The sequence below is a fragment of the Pocillopora verrucosa genome, chromosome 14 (genome assembly GCF_036669915.1).
Source record: "Pocillopora verrucosa isolate sample1 chromosome 14, ASM3666991v2, whole genome shotgun sequence".
Taxonomy (NCBI): domain Eukaryota; kingdom Metazoa; phylum Cnidaria; class Anthozoa; order Scleractinia; family Pocilloporidae; genus Pocillopora; species Pocillopora verrucosa.
The window spans coordinates 5,660,110-5,674,284 of record NC_089325.1 but is presented as its reverse complement, the minus strand read 5'-3'; the positions used below and the strand labels follow the sequence as shown (position 1 = coordinate 5,674,284).

General features: G+C 38.5%; 2 protein-coding genes across 2 annotated transcripts; both read left to right on the top strand.

Annotated features, from left to right (window-relative positions):
- Positions 1 to 55: 55 nt before the first annotated feature.
- LOC131778324 (ubiquitin-protein ligase E3A) lies at positions 56 to 10,327 on the top strand. The gene is made up of 12 exons (XM_059094738.2): positions 56 to 220; positions 385 to 426; positions 2,294 to 2,493; positions 3,314 to 4,365; positions 4,897 to 5,041; positions 5,878 to 6,083; positions 6,193 to 6,357; positions 6,674 to 6,727; positions 7,235 to 7,336; positions 7,726 to 7,799; positions 8,214 to 8,357; positions 8,805 to 10,327. The coding sequence occupies exons 1-12, from the start codon at positions 165 to 167 to the stop codon at positions 8,923 to 8,925; spliced, it is 2,361 nt and encodes a 786-aa protein (XP_058950721.2). The 5' UTR covers positions 56 to 164; the 3' UTR covers positions 8,926 to 10,327.
- Positions 10,328 to 11,499: 1,172 nt separating this feature from the next.
- LOC131778294 (uncharacterized) lies at positions 11,500 to 13,067 on the top strand. Its single transcript, XM_059094703.2, has one exon. It carries the CDS (start codon positions 11,638 to 11,640, stop codon positions 12,952 to 12,954), a length of 1,317 nt encoding a protein of 438 aa, XP_058950686.2. The 5' UTR covers positions 11,500 to 11,637; the 3' UTR covers positions 12,955 to 13,067.
- The last annotated feature ends 1,108 nt before the right edge of the window (positions 13,068 to 14,175 follow it).

Genomic DNA, 14,175 nt, shown 5'->3' with positions numbered 1-14,175 from the left:
GGAAGTCAAATGAAATCCCAGAGTTCCTCACTCGCTGAGTCAGCCGAGAAGCACACATGACATAGTATCATGGATGTCGAGGTTCCTGGAAGAGGGATCGGACTTTTACCAAGCCCGTTGAGTTCAAATTAGCCACATTTTCCCCTTAGCGAGAAATATTCTTTATGTCGAACAAAGAAAAGTACTCATCGGATGGTAAGGGCCGCCGTAACGAGTCCAGGTAGGGATATTTTTGCTTGCATCTTCGTCGATAGCTGATTTGATGGCAATGCCCCTCTTTAATACGCCGGTTTACTTGGGGTGATTTGTCATCGGCATGTGTCTTAGTAGTGTACAATTTTGGGCTTGTTAGTGCACTTTTAAATGCACTCTTTTCTTGTCCAGGAACTGTAGCCAAGATAACGTTGGTGATGACAGCGCAGACATGTAAGTTGTACAATCCTGTACTTGTGAAAATCTAATTTATATTACAAGCTTCGATTGAACGCCAAATATGATATTTCAGTGTGTAATTTTATGTGTTGTAAATCCTACTTGTAACGCGTTAGTAGGCAGAGTATTTTGTCTAAACTAAATGCTGATCAGTCTCCCTTTTCACGTGAAACTAAGATCATGTTAGTGGTGTTATTGGCAACTCAAACTTAAAGGCACCAATTCTTTTTATCGTCTTGGCAACACCATGCTACCTCAACGTGGATTTTTATGCTATTATTTAATGTGGTGTAATGCTCATTAGTTCAAACACTTTCGATTTCTTGTATGAGGACCTTCTTTGTTCTGATTTGCGTGTTAATCTGGCTTTCATTGCGTGGGGGCGAGAAAAATTACTCTTGCCATGTGGTGTTTTGAATTTGTTGGACACCATTGATGACGAATTATTTATTGTGTAAAGCGATTGTGTTGTTAATAGCACAGCTACGATGTGAATTATGTAAATCAGTTCGATTTTATTCGTGCACATGGAGTTAAGATAATCTAAGCTTAAAATTACATAGGACGCTCTTGCAATAATTTAAATTTTGGCTAATTATTCATAGAATTTATGTACATGTAACAGATACAGATGCTACTGATGCTTTAATGGTTTTCTTTTGAGGGAGAGAGGAGGGGGGGGGAAGTTCTATTTTCCTCATGCTTTTAAAGGATCATATTCAGAGTTTCCTCTTTAACCCTATAACTCCCAGAATGGGTTAATCTGTAGTTTCTACTTATGATATCCATAATTGTGCAGCAAACAAGAGAATACTCAAACTTATCAGGTAGCAGGTTCCAAGATCTATTTTTAAAATGTTACTTATTGGTGACCTTCATTGTGAAATGGTTGCCATTGAAAATTTTGGTCACTTCACACCCCTCCCCTCCCCCCTTCCCTCTATGGTCACCAAAACAGTCACAAGTTGGAGCACTGTGTAGAAGTAGTTCTCCTGATTTTACACCAAATTTCCAAGGTAATGGGTAGTAGCTTGAGAAGATATTTAACACTCAGATCTTAGCATTTAACGTAGAAACATGTCTCACTATTATTGGTTTCATCCATTTTCTTTGCAAATGGCTGCAAATTTAAAAAAGTAGAAATCAGCATTATATTAGTCTCAGTCTTCATGCATTGTCTTCACCCTCCAACTCCCATTGGTGACCAAGACAGAATTTCTCCTTACCATATTAAAACAATATCAACCAGACAAGTAATCAGAATAAAGAAAAAATATCAATTAGGGAATTGGTTGTTGATCCAATACCAAATTCTCCAAACTAACATCATAGAAATTGTATGGCAGACAGTAAGGAGAATTAATGATGGGATCTGGGATCATGTGCTTGACTGCTTAGAGAAGTCTTTGTATCCTAATCAAACTTTTAACTACCTTTGCCAAAACATTATTAATTGAGAACTGAAGAAATAGTGGGACTTTATTTTTCTACTTTGTTTTACATCACTTAAATTTTTTTGGCTGAGATGATGTAATTTGATGCATAACCTTGAGTCTGAGAAGTGAAATGATTATTTGGTAAAAGTATTGAAAGATAAGTCTTTAATTTTGCTCCCAAAAAAGTGTACAAACCCTATACATTTGAAGGAAAACTTATGTGTGCCAATACAGAAATATGAAACAAAATTAAGATTGAATCTGTATTTCACTGGTTACATCCAGGTATAAGGAAAAAAATAATAGGGAAATAGAGAGCATTTAGGTAAATGCCTTGGCTATTGCATTGTATCATGGGTTACTGGCAATATATTATTTGCAGTGATGTACATTTGCAGTGGCATGTATCATTTATCTTTTTGCAGGAAGCGAGCTGCCGAGCAGAAGATAAAGAACTATTTTTTCCAGCTGACAGATGGTTGTGGCTCCCATGAATGTAAAAATGAGTACTGTGCATCCAGTGGAAGAAAGCAAACCTCCAAGGATGATGCCGCAGCTTTGGCGTTACAGTTATTCATGAAGAAGGCCCGTCTCTGTGAACCTCTGCAAGATAAAAATCACAAAGGTATGATTATACAGTGATTCGGTAAGATTTTAAGGTTTTTAAGAAAGTTCAAGACTTAGTTTATTATCAATTTGGTACTGATGGAATTAAATAAAACCACATAAACTAATTTTAGAAAGTACAGTTGTACATACTTTGACAATGAAGCCCGTAATTGTTAAACAAATCAAATTAAATTATGATGTTTATTATGTATAAAATAAGATGAAAGGAAACTTTGGAGGTTGTCCTTATTGTGGATGTTCTCTGTATAACATAGGAAAAATAGGAAATAAACTACAGTGTGATAAAATAAAATTGTAAGAACTAGCAAGAGTTTAGCTTACTTTCAGCAAAGGCAAACAAATCAGAAACAACCAAATTTTTTTTTCTTAAGGTTGAAAGTGTCAGCTTTTCAGAATTGTTTAAGGCTTTTAATTTACTTTTACCAACATGTAGTTGATATTCAGTGAAGTGTTTCACTTGCCAGAGGGTGCAACAAAACATCTTAGACTTTCAAAACTTTCTTCATTTATTTGTGCTTTATCTTGCTTTTCCTTGGCATCATTAAATAACTTATGTGGTATCACATAATTTTGTAAGAGTTCGTGTCATGACATCATTGATATTTGTTACTCTTTTCCCTCATTTTTATCTAAGGAAAGTTTTTTTGTGACATTAATGAAATATTGTTGCATGGCAACAGCTGTTAGCCTAAGGTAACTATTAATTTAGTTTTTGATGAGTAGGGGAATTATGATATGTAAGCATTGGAGGAAGTAGTAGGGCATTTAACATTACTTCTACTGACTGATCATTTGGCATTGTTTATGATTGTTAGTTCCAACACAGGAGGCACCATTTCTCACAGAAAAATCAGTTTTGAAAAACCTTGACTCATTTGCGGAAGAGGGAAGCTACAAGAAGCTTGTACACAACATTGGCATAGTGTTTTCTAGTTCTGAATCACTGAACAAAAGTTTCCTGTTAGATTCAGCAAGTAGACAAAACTCAGGGACCAATGTTGACATAGAGGCTGTTCGGCGTATGTATGCAGCCCTGTTTCAAACAGGAGATTCCTCTGTGGAGAACTCATTAATAAATTCCCTGGTTGCCTTATCCCCAACTCTGGAAGTGGAAATGCGATTCAAGTCACCAAGCAATGATCCAAACTTCTTGAATCAATTTGTGATTATCATGGAAAACACCATGTTACAGAGTCCAGAATATTTAGATCTAGCTCTTCCTAGTTTTCTGAAGGCCATGGCGTTACTGTCTGCTAAACAACAAGCAAACTTAGTGCATATCTGGTCACAGTTTTCAAGTCAGGAAATTCGACGAATGGTTGAAACACTTCAGCAGCTTGTGACATATCAAGTTTTAACAGGACCTTGTGCTACAAGCACTGCACCAGTACAAGAGGATGATGCAATAGTAGCAGCAACCAAAGTCATGAAACTTCTGTATTATGCAAGTGTAATGGGTGGAATCTTTGATCAAACTTGCTTAAGCAACAGCCATGATGGAGCAACAGGAGGTGATAATGAAGAGGACCCTCTAGTTAAGGAATTGAAAATTGATGTACAAGACTGTCGCCAACCATTAGTTAAATACCAAGAGTTTGTTAATGATCCGTTAAATGACCAAATTGAAGTAGATCGTGATTATACCTACTACAAACATGAGAAGGGGACGAAGTTTTCCTTTCTAAAGTACAACTTCATCCTTTCTACGGTTACAAAGAGCATGGGTTTGTTTTATGACAATCGGATACGCATGTACAGTGAGAGACGGCTGACTATTCTTTACAGTCTTGTGAGAGGAGAGCAGGGAACACCATACCTAAAACTCAAAGTTCGACGAGATCACCTCATTGAAGATGCTCTTGTTAACGTAAGTACATGTATTGTATTTATTCAATTAAGCCCTCAACCTTGAAAAGGCACCCACTTCAAACAAGAGCCCACTCTGAAGATACAGTGTAGTCCCATAAGCACCCAGCCTTGAATAATGCATTGTTTAGCCAGGGAGCAGGGTTTTGTGTTTGGGTTTTGCCTTACTGCCCCTTTACTGCACATGGCTACCTATTACACCATCAGCAACAGCTTATGTAAATGTTATTGAAATCTCTGCAGGCTCTTACACAATCTATGTAACTCAGTCCTTGTGTGGAGGTAGGCCACTGAAACAGTTTCAAAGCTGACATCAGAGCGAGAGATGAAGGGCTAACACTCGAAACATTAGCTTTGAAACTCTTTATGGTGGCCTATTTATTTTTACTTTTCAACTCAGTTGTTCATACTAAATTACCCTGTTATACTCTCCCATCAACCAGCACCACACTTTCTTCTTGTGTGCAGACTTTGATTAGGTACACATACATATGAACTACACTGTTACAAAGTATCTTTTTTCGTCAAACAGCTTGAGATGACTTCACAAGATAACCCAGGTGATCTCAAGAAGCAGTTGTATGTTGAGTTTGAGGGAGAGCAGGGAATTGATGAAGGAGGAGTGTCGAAAGAATTCTTTCAGTTGGTTGTTGAGCAAATATTCAACCCAGATTATGGTAAATATAATTTTTATGATTTTCTTCTCCAACTTATAATAGCACCTTTGTGTTTCTGAATCTACTTTTATGAGAGTAATACAGTGATTAAGTGTGAAAAGTGAGACTTTGGGTTGCCATACTCAAACAGAAGAGGCATTAATCTTTTACAATTTTCTGTTATCTAATGGCTACAGCTACATTAGACTCCACAGCAAGAATTTTATCAATGTATTCAAACAAAAAATCCACCCTATCAGTTTATGTATATGTACAGCTGTAGCTTATTATGATCTCCTTCTGCATACGTTGTACACCTTTTTCCAGGTTTCCAGGAAGTAAGCATTGATGGGACTCGTTAAATTGTGAATGGGTGCAAATAGACTTTTCTTCAAAAGTGCCTGTATTTCCTGCAGTAAAATGATTTCCACAGCCCTTATCTATATTTGCAATAGAGTTATATAGGAGGATGACAAAATCTTCACTTACCAGTAATTGTAATGTGGTGAACCACTTACATGTTAATGCTTACAATGTACAAAATCATTTACAACGAGCATCAAAATTGGTTGACACATTGTGTTTGAAGGGTTTTTTTTGTGGGTAGAATAGTGCTATCATTAACAAGATCCCCTCTCCCCCTGTTCAGTGTTGTCTGCTTGTAGCTAAAAGATTGCAGAACCGCAACACTACATTTGTTTTGGGGGCGGGGTGCAAATAAATTGCAGGTTATATTAGTCAGGACAAAAGAGATAAAAGTAAAGTAGAAGGGTGTTGAAAGGTCAATGTGTCAACAATTTTGTTTCCAATTGTGCATAAGTTTACTTACTTATTGATGAGGTTTATTACCTTTTCAGGGATGTTCACTTTTGATGAGGCCACACAGTACTGCTGGTTCAATCTGAATTCATTTGAGACAGATAGTCAGTTCTTTTTGATTGGTTTGGTCCTGGGCCTGGCAATCTACAACAACGTCATTTTGGATGTGCACTTCCCAATGGTTGTGTACAGAAAGCTTTTTGGCAAGAAAGGGACTTTTGAAGACCTTAAGGTTTCACATGGGGTATGTTCCATAGTAAAATTCATTATCACCTCCTGATGGTGAGTGCACTTGCTTGCCCCAACTTTTTCGCACCTTCTATAATGGCACATACATTTTAAATACTTTGCAGGGTCTTGCTGCTGGTCTCCAGAACATGCTTGATTACAAGGGTGATGTTGAAAGTGACTTTATGTGTACTTTCACCATCGGCTACACAGACATGTTTGGCATGTCAGTGACCAAGGAGCTGAAGGAAAATGGAGCAGAAATCAGTGTTACCAATCAAAATAGACAGGTAAATGGAAATTGATATTGAAGCTATTTGTGTGCTTTTGCCACTTTTTATTGTTAAAAGTTGCACTTTCCCCTAGATGTACCATAATATACCGCTACTCACGTATTTGTTAGCTGGCACTTCTCGTTTGTTCTCCTCCAGTCGCCTCTCCCTTTAGAACTTAAGCTAGCTCATAACTAAACTAAAAATTATTCTTCACTCAAGGAGTATAATTTTATATAATATTATGAATTAATAAATGACAAGATAAAGATTTGATCATAACATGAATACCATAGTGTAACATTAACTTCTTGATACTGTTTAACATTATCAGGAGTTTGTGGATTTGTATGCTGATTTTATCCTGAACAAGTCAGTTGATAGGCAGGTAAAAACAAAACTGTTCTATTGTTATTGACAATGATTTCTTCACAATTTCAAACAGTTTGTGCCCTCTGTTTCTTTTAATAGGACAGTGTTGCTGTTATGCTATTTACCGTGTATAACTTTTATTATTGGTTTTGTTTTGCCCGCGCTCATTTGCATCACAGTGCACATTACGTCAATACTCTAAAAGAGAAGGGAAAATGTAAAACTGAGGTTAAACTAGAATCTCTATGTACACAGGCTGTCTTCCTATGACCTCTTCCGGGCAATCTTTCTATCACCTTCTCTATAAAATTACAGGTGAATAAACTTGTTAATGAAAAAGCCAGCAATCAGACAGTCATATTAGCAACAAAAAACTATGTTGATTTCTACATCCTTTTGGGAAACTTTCTTTCTCTGTTTTGAGAGGGATAATGTGGAAAAACAGTGCAGAGATTATAGGTGTAAATAGTAAGAAGGTGCATCTGTGCTGTTTTAATTTTTTTTTTTGTTTTTTTTTTGACAGTTCAAAGCGTTTCGACGTGGTTTTGATTTGGTGGTGAGTGAGTCACCTTTAAAGACATTCTTTCGTCCGGATGAGGTGGAGCTGTTAGTTTCCGGTTGCCAGGTAACAACTTTGAATGTTATCGTTACGAACATCGCTTGGCTGTTAGGCTAGAAGTTAGGGAAATTTGGAGCAGCTCCCTGAAAAAACCTGTCGGCTGACCGTCGGTCAACTGTTTGTCGACTAAAGGGCATTTCTATTGAATGTGTATAACCAAAACCGAAGTTATGCCAGTGGCTGGGGAAAAGGATATTATGATAAGGAGCATCTGGAAATTCCTTGTAAAATGAAGCAGGCTGAAGGCCTGAACTGCGGGGAAAAAATGAGTAACCAAATCGCAATCGGTTGTTCTATCAGCTACTGGAAATTTCGGTTCAATTGAAAAATTTACCAGTATAGAAGTTCAGTTATTATTGGTTTAAGTATGCATTTGTTCCTTTTTTGCCCTTCAGGATTTCGACTTTGATGCACTTGAGAAGTCTACCGAGTATGACAATGGTCTTTCTGAAGGCTCAACTGTAATCAGGTACAAGCATCGATTTTTTTTACCACGCGAGGAAAATAATCCTGAGATAAGATTAAAGGAATATGTAAACGTTGACTGCTAACTCATCTAGTAACTTTAAAAAAGAAGTTTGCGATGTTATTTACGATGGATTGCAAATCTAACGTGCTGAAGATCTACTTGAGATATTAGAGTCGGGAACTACATGGCAATTTTTTAACAGCACAAACAATTATGACCCGATCACGACCTGAGGGCGACAGATTCATGAACATTTTATAATTTTTCTTCGTAAAACTTACATCCTCCTCCGAGGCCGTCGTTTGTGCCTTTCATGCAGCTGTCCCGTGGAAAGGAGAGTTGCATAAGGAGTGCAGTTGACGGCTTCGAAAGAGGCGGTGGACCTTGAGTGATGCTTGTATGATCTGACCGTAGATGGTTCTGGCAAGTGGTACACGAGTTCACTTTGGAGCAGAAGAAGCAGCTGCTGATGTTCACAACAGGAAGCGATAGGATCCCCGTCGGTGGCTTCTCCAAACTGAAACTTGTTATCGCCAAGAATGGCCCCGACTCGGACAGGTATAAACTGTGACTGTAATGGGGTGCCTATGTTTGGCTTACTACCAAGAAATATTGAAATAATGATCCTTCAGGACCCAAAATGATCTTTGCTATTTTCTTTGCCCCTACTAACGGGAATGTCTTGGAATTTCCACATTTTTCTTTTCGAACGAAGGAGGCTGCTAAGAACGGCTTGAAAGTGAATTAATTTTACCTACGGTGGCTTATTGTTAAGCCTTCAGAACTGCGTACCAGAGGCAACCAAGGTTGGGCCTGGACAGCTCCACCGTTTTGTGCTCTTCGGTAACTCACCGAATTCTCACAGTGCCTCTCCCTCCCCCCGGTAATATATATGGATGCCGACAAACTGCCAGTATTATCAGAGGAAATTCCGTGAGAGGCGGGTAGCCTGTTGTTGTTGTTGCTTTGGTTTCTCACGGTCTTGTTTTCTGTTTTCCTCGACAGACTTCCAACCGCGCACACGTGTTTTAATGTGCTCCTTCTCCCGGAATACTCAAGCAAGGAAAAGCTTAAAGAAAGGCTGCTGAAAGCCATTACTCACGCTAAGGGCTTTGGTCTTCTGTAGTTAAATCACTTAACCCTTTAACTTCCAGAAATGTCCAACATCTAACTTCTTCCTTTAAAAACTGTACATTTTCCAGCAAACAGGCGACGAGAATACTCAAACTTATCAGATAGAAGTTGTTATCTTGATCTAACACCAAATTCTCATAACTAATTTACTTGGAAATGTGTGTGCAGCTAGAGGAGAGAATTAACATTCAGATCTTAAGAGTTGAAGGGTTAAACAAGGATATGGTGTTCCCCTATCAACACATAACTGGCAAAATGGGAATGTCAGCGTTTGAAATATTGGGATTAGTTGAAGACTGTTTTATGTGAAACTGAATGTTACTGCTTGACAATAATGATAGTGAAATATTAGCCTTATAATGACTGATTGCGGACTACTCTAGGTTAGCATACAATTGAATATCCTCTAAATAACACAAATGTTTCCGCTCCAATCTGCACACACGTGTAACATTTTTCGAATTGGGTGTTTGCGACGCAAACAGGGAAACGTACGCTATTAGTGTATTCCAACTGTATTGCCAGGGTATGCCGCGAGTTGCGACGCTTTACAATTCATATTTCAGGGCTGGAACCATTCACCAAACATGTGTATTGGCGAGAAATACTGAATATGGAATGGACGGCTTATCTCTTCTGACAAGGAAGAGTATCATGGCGTAATGCGTATATTAGGATTGCTTAGTGTCATTCATTTCTGCTATTCCCATAATTCTCAAAGAGTTACCTACAAGATGAATGAGATCGGACGCGAAAAACATGTATGCAAAGTTGACTGTTCTCAAAAAAATTGTTTCACCTTAGCATACTAATAAACTCTACGGTTTTTTCCAAGACTTATCGGGTCGATGATCTCTACCTATGTTTATTTCAGAAATTCTTGTTAGTATTTGATCAAACGTGTGCATATTGAAGGAATGACTCTATCGCAAATTGTAGGACATTGTATTCATTTTTCGACTCAGCTTGATGAATTTCTGTCCAAGAACAAAAAAATATAGACTAGTCAGGTTGGACATCTGCTGAACCTTGAAACTGAGTCAAGCTCTCTTTAGGCTAGCACTAATAGTAACGCAACTTTATTAGGGTAAACCTAAGGCACAGTGTAACACGTAGGGCGTGCATGCCAGCATAAATAAGCGTCATAAAACCACCTAACTGGTATCTTCAAGGAGTCCATATGACTGACTTGAAGCAAAGGTTACTGCATTGGTGTTGCATTTGAATGCTGTAGAGAGACGTCTGTGTCGGTTTTAGTGTGATATTGCCGCATGTTCTAAAGGAACGTGGGACATTTACAGGGTCACATTTACTTGTATAGATGTTTGCTTTTAGGTTATTATAAATGTAAAAAATGCTTTCGAGTTTCCGTTTATGAGGTAATTAAAATTGTATTTTTGAAATTGAAGTGTGCAGTAATATTTTCTTAGGAAAACAGGCGTCGAAATTTGAATTTTCATTCCCGACTTGCACTAGCCTCGCAGAGTTTTGGCCTTTTTTTGGTTTGAGTGCTTTCTCTTTTTATGACGGAATTTGATGAAAAACAAACATGGAACAACAACATCCTAAAAGATCTGATGTCTTTTTTGGCAAAAGAAGATCGTTTTAGTCGAGTCGGGGTCGGGGCGACCTTTCCCTAGAGGGCGAGGTACTGGGTAAAGAAATGATGAAATAGTTCACTTCTTTTTTTTTTAACACATCAGGGCCCAGTTGTTCAAAGGCCGATTAATGCTAGCCCAGGGTTAAATTTTAATGCAGGTTTCTATATTTCTTTTTGTCAAAGCCTTTTAGAGAAAATTTTCCCTCTTCTCTTTAGAACATCCAATGATCAAATTGCAAATAAAAAGGTTTTAACTGAATTTTCTTTTAAAGCTTTCAGATCTGAAATCAAATTTCATGCTAACCTTGGGTTATCTTAACCCATATTTGAACAACCCAGGTCAGAATAACAAGCAAACGCGAAGCTGATCGGGAAGAGAAGTCACTTACAAAATTTTCAGCTTTTTTTCAATTTTCAGCTTTTTTCAGCTTTTTCTTTTCGAGCTAAGAAGCCAAATTTTAATACGGCGGACTCCTTCTGTAGCACCACCAAATCAATTCAATATTCAGAGGAGCGCTGACTCGTGTTGCCGCGGGGCACTATCACATCGTTATCTTTTTAGCGCTCTCAACTCAGTTACCTACTTCTGATGGAAAGTTAAATTCCTAAAAAACGTGAACCAAACTGTCGCTGTGAAAAATTGTACGACGAGCGCAATGTTAGATTGAAATCAAAAATGGCCGGTCGAACAAAGGATCGCGAGCTTTTAGCGTTAGCTCGCACTAAAAAGACGCCTGCACTGCAGGGTATTGACACCTGTGCATTTCAACTGGTGGTAACTGAAGACAGATTAATTCTTCATGAAGACAAAAATTTTTATTTAAATTCTAAACCTCCATGCAGTCGTTTCCTTCGTATAAAAGTTTATTACTTGTAGCTTTGTTTACGTTCCAGGAATGGCGTTCATTTGGAAACAATGACGTCGACAATTTTCTGAGTAAAAATCATTCATTGCCTTGGAAGGAAAACCTGAGTAACAGTATTAAACATGAAAACTTTGTTCAATTCGGCTCGAAAATTTCACGGCGTGTACAGACGGAATTATATGCGGAATTAGAGAAAGATCCATTTCAGCAATGGAATTACCGCTCGAGGTGGAGAGAAATGGGCGACTTGAAACTTAACGGTGAATTGATGTCGAAAGCCATTCGACCTGGAAATCCTGTCCGTTTGAAGAACGTGCTCATAAAAGCGGTGAAGGGTCAGCAAATCAATGTTGCAGTCATCGGAGGCTCAAATAGTGCGGGGGGAAAATTGGGAACAGATGAAAAAAGTTTAGACGGATTGTTTTTCAAAGTTTTCGCAGATTGGTGGAACAAAACGATTGGTAAGGTCACAAAGTCGTTCATGAAAAGTTACGAGGTTACTATTGGAGGAACTGGGAGTTACTTCTTCGCCTTTTGCTACAAGACCTTTATCCCAGAAAATCAAACAATCGACCTCGCATTCATTGATGCTTCTATTAATTTCAACATGAGAGGAAAAGCTGAAGCTTTTGAACAATTGACTCGTCAAGTGCTCCTATATCCTTCGGTCCCCGCGATTCTATACGTAAACCTCGTCAGCGGCCTCGGTGTAGACCCAAATACCAAAAAAGTTGTAAACCCAAGATGCATTAACTTAGAAAATTTTGGCCAAACCGAAGTGGCGCGACACTACGGTATAACCTCTTTTAGTTTGAAGGAAGTACTGTGCCGCAAGGAAGACGATAAATGGACAGCGGTCGTCACTAATATGGCCGGCTCTGATGGCCTTCATATTGGTATCAAGGCCCATGCACTTATTTCTATGTTAATGATTGACTATATTCGCGGGGTTTTTGATCAGGTTTTGAATGACCTAAGCAATGGAAACATTACCTATCGCTTTGCGCCTTTACCAGAATTGTTATCACTAAAACGAGACACTGAAGTTCTGAAACAACCGCTTTGCTGGACCAGGATGACACCAAATATTTTCAAAGATCTTCATCGCCCCAATATCCAAATTCAAATCACACAGAACGATGGATTTTCACCATACGGTAGTTTCCGTGATGAAAGAAGCTCAGACGGAAATACAAATACAGACATGCGAACAGATGCACAGGGGGGGTGGGGAACGTGGCGGCGTTACAGTAGTATAAAGTTTCGTTTTTATGTTCCCTCTGTTAGCTCCTCTTACAACACCAGGTCTGTAATAATTTTGACACGAACGTCTGGCAATGGCGGAAAGGCCGAGGTAAGGCTGGATGAGGAGAAGAACAAAACGATTTATATTAACACAAAGTCGATCTATGGACAAACTCGGTTGGATACTGTTGCTACAAGGGTAAAGCCAGGATACCATACTATCACAGTCAGAACAGTTTGCAACGGAAATTTCCTAGTGAGTGGAGTTGTAGTCGGACCGCCAGACTTTGAAAGACGAAAAGTTATATAAACAGCCTTTAACCATGTATAACATCTATCTGCTTCGTTCGGTTACGGTCCGGTAAACAGTCATTATTTATGCAAAGTGACGTAAGTTACTGAAACCTCATCTACAAGGCTCGTCTGCATGACATGTTTCTCCAAGTTTTGCTACCTTTCTGCTTTTTTTGCATATGGTACCTTTAAAGTAATGCTCCATGGTAAAATTGGCCCTTCTGACGTGAATACATCAATCATACCTATGTTGATTAAGAACTACGTAAATGCTAAAAAGTTTGATGGCCGGAAATCCGAGATGTTAAATGTAGCATCACATTCAATTCTTGTCTAGTTTGAAGGGTCAGTTACTTAAGTAATTTGACCAGGACGAAGATAAAAGATTTAACGAAAGAATTAGTTGAGCGAACATAACAGAGAACATAACTATTGGTATGTTACGTTCTTATCACCTGTTAATGATTAGTCTGATTCCAGGAGTAAACGAGATCTGGGAGTAACCGGATGATGCATGTTTTACACGAAGTGGGGTCAAAGATCCTCTCTTGATAAGATAGAGGGTTTAGGGAAAACAACACTGAGAAGACTGCCCACATACAATTCACAAAGTAATGATAAATTGCTGGTCACGAGTGCTTTATGTATCATCACATCTAAAGGTATCAAGATAGCCTATGCACGAATGGGAGCTCTCACCAGATCCTCTCTGAAATGATTTGAGTATCGCCTAACGCTCTCCTACTTATCTCCTGTCATTAGGTTCTACTGATAAGGAATTTAAATGATAAAAATATGCAAATTTATAGTTATAATGGTCTAGTGACGTTTTTATCTTTTTTATATTTCAATATCTAACGGCTTTCGGTCAAAAGAATTGATGGTCCTTCATTAAAGTAATCTAGTGTCCTTGTGGGTTTACACCTCGTCTTAATTTCCGAATTCATCCATCAGTCTGTAATTGCATTCAGGTAATTTAGTGTTAACAACTGGGTTGAAAACGTGAATTAGCCACCGTAAAGGGTAAAAAAGCTGACGTTTCGAGCGTTAGCCCTTCGTCAGAGCGATTAGCGATCGCTCTGACGAAGGGCTAACGCTCGAAACGTCGGCTTTTTTACCCTTTACGGTGGCTAATTTACGTTTTCAACCCAGTTGTTAACACTAAATTACCTGCTATACTCTCCCACCGACGCAGCACCACAGTTTCTTTAGAAACTTACCCCTTTATTCATTTGTA